Raw genomic sequence first — 7914 nt, forward strand, 5'->3', positions numbered from 1 at the left:
CCACTCTGGAAACCCACCCCTCTGCCCCCACCCAGAGCTGTGCTGTCCCAACAGGGATCTTACGGATGACTTTGATGAGGATGTAGTGCTCCCTTTCCCGGAGATATTTACTGCTGTATTCGGATGCAGGGTTTTCCACTTTGCTCAGGTTCATCAGGGTGCCTGTTTCATCCAGAAGATCAATGCAGTCTGGAGGGAGAGACACATGGTGAAGGAAGCCCAGTGTGTCCCTGTGTGGCCAGCATGAGCCTGTGGGGTTTAGAGTATTCTCCTTAGCAATTTAGCTTTGAAGAGAATCTGTCAAGGTCTGGAGGTTGCTGCCCCTTTCCCTGTGTTTTGGGATGGTCTGTGACTCCCATGTGACCTGTTTGCTACCCTCTGCTGCTCTCTGTGGGCGAGTGCTGGTCCCTCGGAGCCCCCTGCCCAGGAGCACTCGTACCTTCAGGCCTGCACTGACACTTCCTCTTCAGGTGAGTTGTGAGGATCAGAACAGAGCACTGCAGGTTCACCATCACTTGGCAGTTGGCTGCAGACAGAGAATGAGACCTGAGATGTGAGTGTGGTCACATCAAATCCAGGAGCCCCATGGTTGTGGGAGGAGGCAGAGCAGGTGGCCCAGAAGTGCCCACTGTGTAGCCAGCAAAGGCAGGATCCCCATGTGGCATCACCAGGGCTTTGAGCTGCTCCTTTACAGCCACGTCTGCTGGTGGTTGGTGCTGGGAGTGCCCTAGGTTAGGGAAGGGGATGAACACTTTGATTTGGGAAAAACAGTTCTGACTGATGAAGTGTCTTTGTCCTTCAACACAGTTTCATCGAGTGTGAGCAGGAAAAAGCAGTGAGCTCTGGTCCTTGCCAGTCCCATTCCACAAGCTGGTCCCAGTCACAAGGGGAAAGACCTGGAGACTGTGGCTGAGTCACCAGGGGATATTTTGGCCATGAACTCTCACCAAGTTTGTCACAATTGAGAAATCCCCAAAGCTGACACACGTCAGTGGTCAGAGCTGGGGATCCAATTCAAATAGCAGAGGGAGCAAAGGCTTAGGACTGTGTGTGTCTGACACCTTCAGCCACGAGTGTCTGGGGTCAGGCAAAGGCTCTCAGCCAACTGGGTGAGGTCAGGAGAGGGGCTGCTCGTTCCATCCTACCAGCCACAAATACCTGCTCTCTGAAGCTGAGGGTCAGGATTTGAGCCAGGGAACCCTTCCCACAGAGCCAGGAGCAGAAGAGCTCTGCTGGCAGCTGGCACTTCTGCCCCTTGGCTTTTCTGCTTGTGTGTAGGTAAGCAGGGCCCCTCTCTCCAGTGATTCCCCAGAGCTGCCAGGCTGGGAACTCATCCTTGCCTCTGCCCTCCCTGTGATTAACTCAGTGCTGCTGGTGTGGTTTTCCTCCACGATTCAGTGTCTCGGCATTATATTTCTTTAGAGAGTTGAGGTGCAGGGTGCAGAGCTCTCCTGCATGTTCCCAAACCCCTGGGCATTGCTGTGCATCAGGGTGCCCTGTCCCTCCCTGCCCGTTGTGGGGGTGGTGAGGGTGTCCAGGTGGGTGTCTGCCCCAGAGCTGAGGCAAGGCTGGAGCTCTCCCCACATACCTCCGTATCTCACCGTGACGAACATGGCTTTCCTCTCCCAGAGCTGTTCCACTTTGGTGGGGGCCCAGGCCTGTGCTGAGGGGCTGCTTGTTGCCGGGTGCCTTCCTGCAGGCAGTGGTGGGAGCTTCTGGAGTGCCCAGGGAACAGGCTGTGTTTGCCACTAACGCTGTTGTGGTTTCAGTAGCCAGATTTCCCAGCAACAGGGAATGGCCCCTGCAGGTTCCCAAGCCTCCTGCAGCTGCGGGGTGGGAGAAGGAGGGGTGGAGCAGAGACTGAGCTAAACAACAGCCTTTTGGGAAGGCTGCCTGCTCCATGTGGTCCCAGCTAGTCTGAATTTCAGACTTTTTGCAGTCTCGTGGTGTTTCCTGCCTGTGTTTGTCCTGCAGCTCATCTGGGCTGTGGTGGTGCCACATCTGCCCACCCTGCTCCCAGCTGAGCCCAGCATTGCTGCGAGGGCAGTGTGGCCTCCTCTGCAAGATGATTGAATGCCCCTGGAAAAATCTGCCTGAGGATCCTGCCTGTGCTCGTCCTACTCTGGAGCTCAAGGCAGCGGGGTATTGCAGGCTAGGAAGAACTGTGGGCAGTTGGAATAAAACTCCCTTTGCATCCATGAGTTCCTTCTGTTCACTGAGTATCTCTCATTCCTCATGCAGGAAGGGAATAAAGCTGGCAGAACAGGGTGAGCACGGGGCTGGGCTCATAGCTGCTCTTGCACTGTGCACAGCCAGTACCTTCCTGCCCCCCTGGGCTGTCAGAGTGACGCACGTGGCTCATGTGCCAGCTGCATCTTCCATTTGGTGCCCAAATGTTGCTGTGAAATGTTCTGGCAGCAGTGGTTTGGGGGCATCATAGCATCATCCCCTCTTCCTGTGGAAAAACATATGGATGAAATCGTGTCCCTGGGCTGGTCAGCAGATGGGGAGGACCTGAATGGTGGGAACCAGTAACAGCGTTAATGTGCTCTGTGAACAAACTCCCTTTCCCTGAAATGCCCCTCCTTGCATGAGGATGTGATTTCCTTCTGCCTTACTGGGTTTTGTTTCACGGCCTCTGTCTAATACATGGACTTGATCTGCTTGGAGCACGGGACAGGTGTACATGTGACACTTCCTCACCTGGACCCATGTGCAGGGAAATTCATGTTCACCTTGCCACCACCTTGCAGAATCGGGGGAGTGCTGGTGGGCAACAGCTGGAGCTGTGTCTGCAGCGTGCTCATACCCCCCTGGGCTCGGGGGCCTGGCTGCATGAAACACAAGCTGCTGATACCTGCAGAGGAAGACTCCACAAGGCCAGGAGACACCATGGCAAAGCTTTAGCCTTGGATGGGCTATGGAGTTGGTCTCATGTAGCTGTGGCTGCCTCTAATAAATCTGATAGAACAGGTCTGCCCAGGTGGGACACAGCCAGGCTTTACTGCATGTGCAGGGACTGCTGTGTGGCACCACATCCCCCTGGCAGGGGTACTACAGGCTTTGCTGCCCTCCTGCCCCACAGCAGCCCCTGCAGCCCAGCTGTGCAAGGTGCTGTACAGCCCTGTCAGGTCTGATAGGCCCCTTGCTGCTGCAGGGCACTGCAGGAGGGGACCCTGCTCTGTCACAGCTGCTCTGAGGGGCCCAGAATGCAGCAGACAGATGATTGTGTGCACCAGAGCTCTGCAGCGTGGCTCAGCACAGCAGGAGTCCAGCTTCCTGCATCACATCCTTGGGTGATGGTGATGCTTCCTCTCCAGGATCTGCCTGTGCCAGAGACACAGTGCTGGGTGCTCTAATGAGGCAGCTCATTAGCTCTGTCTCAGAGCTCCATTTCCCCTCACACCCAGAGCACCCACAGCCGGTCACCTCAGGAACCTCTTGCAAATATTGTTGGCTTGGGGACACCTCAGGAGCAGGGCTGGGTGCTGCAGAGGGGAGGGAGTGGGCCATCCCTGGGTGGTGATGTGGTGGCATTGGGTGGAATCTGAGCCTGCCTGTGGAGGGCATGAGGCACCCACCAATTATGGGACACTGCCAAGTGCCTCCTGACCATGCTGCTGCAAAGGACAGCCATGGGCTGGTGGCTGTGTGACAGGGTGACTCTGGGCCCTGTGATGGGTGTCACAGACAGGAGAGGCTTCACGCCCGCTGAGCTGGTGACCTTTGGCTGTAACGGTCTGCTGTCCTTCCGCACAGCACCAGCCGTGCTGCAGCCAGCTCTCACTGCAGTGCTCCCTCGGGAAATGCCTTCTGACCGGTGGCTTTGGCAGCCACCCCACCGTGTTTGCCCATGGCTGCTGTTCCAGAGTTGGCCTGGCAAAGAGGCAGCACCATCGGCAGCTCCCAGCCTGTACTGCAGGCTGAGAAATCACAGCAATGGAGCTGCAGGAGGAAGGGAGCAGCAACTTTTCTTGTGCTGCTTCTGCAGTGAGATGGCTGCCAGGGAATTCTGGTACACACTGTCTTTCGTTCTCCCTGGTGGCAGCAGGGCCAGCTGGCCCCCAGCCTGTTGCCTCCACAGGACACCCTTGGCATAGTGTGGATCAGGTTCCTGGCCTCCTGTGCACCTGATGGCAGAGGGCCTGAGGCAAACAGTGTGAGACCCCAGGGAAACCCCTGTGCTCTCCCCATCAGTGAGGAGAGCTGGACAATGATGCCTCCACAGTGCCCAGGACAGAGGGGGGTGGGTTTGGCTGTGGGTGCAGCTGAAGGAAATGGCCTGGCCTGGGGTGAAGGAGGGCACTGGGTCGCAATGCTCAGCTCTCCCCCTCTCCCTGAAGCCCAGCTGCAGCAGAGTGAGCAGCCCTGGGGAGCTGAGTCCCTGAGCCCCCTGTGTCATTTACATACACCCCACCGGCGCCATCGGCACAGTGACCTGGGTTCCTGTAGCACCACAGACCCTCTCTGAAACAGCCTCCCTTCCTCTGCTTCCTGCCATGGCCCCAGGCTTCATGGTCCTGCTCCTGCTGGGGACGGTGGGCACAGGTAAGGATGGGGTGGCCGAGTTAGCTCCTGTCTGGGGGGGGCACTGCAGGGTGGTGGGCTGTCCAAGGGGATGTCAATCTGAGCAGGGCATTTTGCTCCAGGGCTGTGTGGGGTGATAAGCAGGATGGTGGTTGGGTAATGGGGTTGCCTCAAAGGGGCTGAGGGACATTTTGGGCTGAGGGTGATGGGGGGCACGGCTCAGCCCATCAGTAACTGCATTCTTGCTGTGTACAGCTTGCAGGGCTCAGCCCGTGCTGACCCAGCCCTCCTCCCTGTTCGTGCTGCCCGGGCAGACAGCCCGGCTGTTCTGCACCCTGAGCCCCCAGTACAACATCACCGAGTTCGGCATCTCCTGGTTCCAGGAGCGCCCGGGGCACGCCCTGAGGTATCTGCTCTATTACAACTCCGAGCGAGAAATGCACAAGCCTGACGAGACTCCCGACCGCTTCTCTGCTACCAAGGACCTCGCCAGCAACACCTGCATCCTCACCATCACCTCTGCCTGCCAGGAGGACAACGGTACCTACTACTGCGCCCTGACACCTGCCTTCAAGTGGTTTTAGAAACAGGGAACAAAAGCTCTCTGTGCCCTTTCTGCAACCCTGATGCAAAGCCCTCAACAGGGAGAGCAGCAGCCCTGGGAGGGATGGAAAAAGACCTCCTCGCATGCTTGAGCAGGCCCAGCAGCACTGCCTCGTGCTGGGAAGTGCAGCAACCTACTCTTCGACCCCAAACTTCCCCCATGGAGCACTGGAGAGCCTGACACGGTGTGAGACCTGCCAGGGACTCCTGTTGCAGCAGGAGGATGGATGCAGGACTCCGCTGTGGCCCAGCTTTCCTGGGCTCTTCCAGCACTCAGTAGCCTTGATCCGGCTTGGGCTTCTGAACAGTTTGGCTCACCTGGTAATAAAGGTTAATCCTTACCCACAGGGCTCGTGTTGTGTGTGGGGTCACCCCCGCGGGGTGGCCCCGGGGTACCTGAGTCGGGAGGGCGGACTGTGGCCCTTGGTGGGATCCCTTGGGCTGGACGGAGCCCTCACCTCATCCCCGGGGAGCCAGAGACCTCCACCCACACTGCCCTGTCCCCCTCCCCTCACCGCCCACCACCGCCCAGCTCCTGAGGGAAAAGGGACACGTGCAACCCCGCTGGCCCCTGTGGGTCCTTTACAAGGACGTTTTCACACAGAAAGATGAAGGATTTTCCCACAGAAATCCCACAGAATTCAGCGCCACCACCGGGGTGGCCGAACTGCGCATGCTCACCGCGCGTCGGGCGTTAGGACCCTGCGGCAGGCGCTGACATCACGTGGGGGCTGCTGGCGCTGCCATTGGCTCAGAGGAGCACAAAACCAGGAGCGTCACTTCCTGGTTACCTCCGTGCGCGTCAGGGCAGCGGGGCGGGCGGACCGGAGCGGGGCGGGATGGTGAGCGGCGGATGGGGGACCTGCGCTGCTTCCCTGCCCATGGGTTCAGCCTGGGGCGGCGGCTTGGCCCTGCTCTCCCCGCTGCTGCGGCGCCCCCCGCCCCAGCTTCCCCCGGGCAACACGTTCCCCACCTCCGGCTGCGTGCGGAGCGAGGGCTCCTGGCACTGCCCGGCTGGGCTGGGCTGTCTGTGCGGGGAGGCTCGGGCGAGCGCAGGGGTGTTTCATCAGAGCTGACTCGAAAAGGAGCGCAGCAGGGTTTTGTGGTATTCTGTTTTTGTGCTGCTCTGTTAAGTAACCTGGGTTAAGGCTCTCTCTTTCCCCTCGGCGTGTGCGGAGTTGGTGTTAGTGCTGGGGGACCTTCACATCCCGCACCGCTGCAGTGCCCTGCCCGTGAAGTTCAAGGAGCTGCTGGTTCCAGGAAGGATTCAGCACATCTTGTGTACGGGAAACCTCTGCACCAAGGAGAGCTATGACTACCTCAGGACGCTGGCTGGGGACATCCACGTCGTTAGGGGGGACTTGGAGGTAACATCAGTTCCTCAGCCTGCCTTCCTGCATTGGTTGTCTTCATGAATCCTGGGGAGTCCCTCAGCATTAACCAATTCCTGAACTGTAATTCACCTGAATAAGGAGTAGGAATGAGTAAGAGCAAAGAAAAAAATTATTTTCTAGACCTTTCTTGTTGTACCTGCAACAGGAGGGCCTGAGTGTGAGGGGGTAAAACATGCATCTGGTTCCTATGAACTCAGGCACAAGTCTGTGATTGCTGAGGCCACAGTGCCCCAGCTGGCCGTGTAGCTGCAGGAGTTCTGTGTGTGTGATTATTTACAGTTAGGTACCCAGTTAAAGTCTCCTGCTCTCTGTGCAAATTCCTAACTCTTTACTCTGAAGTTGCTCTTACTGGGGTGTGGTACAAGCATTCTGTGGGGTCTGCACAGTGAGAGAGACCTTGTGTGCCTGAATAGTGAAGGGCAGGTTCGTGTCTTTGAAGCTGCATTGCGTAAATGAGGGGTCCTTGACTGATTTATTGTCTACCTTTCTCCTCAGAACCTGAATTATCCTGAAAAGAAGGTTGTAACTGTTGGGCAGTTCAGAATCGGGCTGATTCATGGCCATCAAGTAATTCCCTGGGGTGATGCAGCCAGCCTGGCACTGCTGCAGAGGCAGCTGGATGTGGACATTCTCATCTCGGGACACACACACAGGTTTGAAGCATTTGAATATGAAAAAAAATTCTACATCAACCCGGGATCAGCTACAGGAGCCTACAGTGCTTTGGAAAGGTGAGTGAGGGGAGCTCTGAGCTGCCCAGCACAGCAGTGCCTGTGGGTGTCACCTGAAATGAGTGTGTCTCATCACCGTGCTGCAGACCGCTGGCGAGGTGCTGTGGGGAGCAGGAGGCTGGATTGCTCCCTTCCCAGGGAATCCAGCAAGGCTCCCTGTTACCAGGGTTTTCTTAGCCCACATTTTGGTCATGACAGCCCTGCAGTGGTGTATCTGGAGCTGCTTCTTGTGCCCAGAGAGGAGTGAGTTGGAGTAGCTTCTTGAAGTTGTTTTGCTTTCTGGTATCTTCCCAGAAGCTACATTCTAATATTTTGTAGGAAATCAGACTTCTGGAGGCCCTGTCAGCTTAAATGTCTGAGCCTGACATGTTCCAGGCTAAGTGCAGCTCTGCCTGAGACACTTTTATCAGTGCCTGCAGACCTTGCAGTGTTTCCCACTTCCCTGTAGCCCTGGGCAATGAAGTATATGAGAACACATAAACATAAGGGATGTTAATAGCAGGAGGTATAAGCTAACTGGGAAGATTACAAAGGATGTCTTCTTTCCAGGAACATCACCCCTTCATTTGTGCTGATGGATATCCAGGCTTCCACGGCTGTGACTTATGTATACCAACTAATTGAGGATGATGTGAAAGTAGAAAGAATTGAGTTCAAGA

The 7914-nt window shown here is 56.7% G+C and overlaps 3 protein-coding genes across 9 annotated transcripts in view; 2 read left to right on the forward strand and 1 right to left on the reverse strand.

Moving 5' to 3' along the window:
- Positions 1–5874, reverse strand: part of CUNH22orf15 (chromosome unknown C22orf15 homolog) — an 11194-nt gene extending 5320 nt beyond the window's left edge. Inside the window, exons 1-4 of one of the 7 annotated variants that reach the window (XM_027661572.1) lie at positions 5812–5859; positions 1589–1826; positions 440–526; positions 64–249 (exon numbers count right to left, since the gene is read on the reverse strand). In XM_027661572.1, the coding sequence (XP_027517373.1) occupies positions 64–249; positions 440–526; positions 1589–1613 (298 nt within the window). In that variant the 5' untranslated portion in view covers positions 1614–1826; positions 5812–5859. The other 6 variants (XM_027661576.1, XM_027661578.1, XM_027661574.1 and 3 more) reach the window with 6 other exon arrangements.
- VPREB3 (V-set pre-B cell surrogate light chain 3) lies at positions 1825–5471 on the forward strand. The gene is made up of 2 exons (XM_027661580.1): positions 1825–4548; positions 4783–5471. The coding sequence occupies exons 1-2, from the start codon at positions 4500–4502 to the stop codon at positions 5109–5111; spliced, it is 378 nt and encodes a 125-aa protein (XP_027517381.1). The 5' UTR covers positions 1825–4499; the 3' UTR covers positions 5112–5471.
- Positions 5875–5919: 45 nt separating the features above from the next.
- LOC113955748 (vacuolar protein sorting-associated protein 29-like) lies at positions 5920–7910 on the forward strand (the record flags this gene model as incomplete). Its single annotated transcript, XM_027661554.1, has 4 exons — positions 5920–5972; positions 6279–6497; positions 7020–7255; positions 7805–7910. Coding segments are annotated over exons 1-4 (564 nt in total), but the record flags the coding sequence as incomplete, so codon positions are not given.
- Positions 7911–7914: the final 4 nt, after the last annotated feature.

The sequence above is a fragment of the Corapipo altera genome, unplaced genomic scaffold (assembly GCF_003945725.1).
Source record: "Corapipo altera isolate COAL_440 unplaced genomic scaffold, ASM394572v1 150, whole genome shotgun sequence".
Classification (NCBI taxonomy): Eukaryota; Metazoa; Chordata; class Aves; order Passeriformes; family Pipridae; genus Corapipo; species Corapipo altera.

Coding starts and splice junctions, on each gene's coding strand:
- VPREB3 (XM_027661580.1), top strand. CDS start 4,500: ATGGCCCCAGGCTTCATGGTCCTGCTCCTGCTGGGGACGGTGGGCACA. Junction 4,549..4,782: donor GCTGGGGACGGTGGGCACAG/GTAAGGATGGGG, acceptor TGCTGTGTACAG/CTTGCAGGGCTCAGCCCGTG.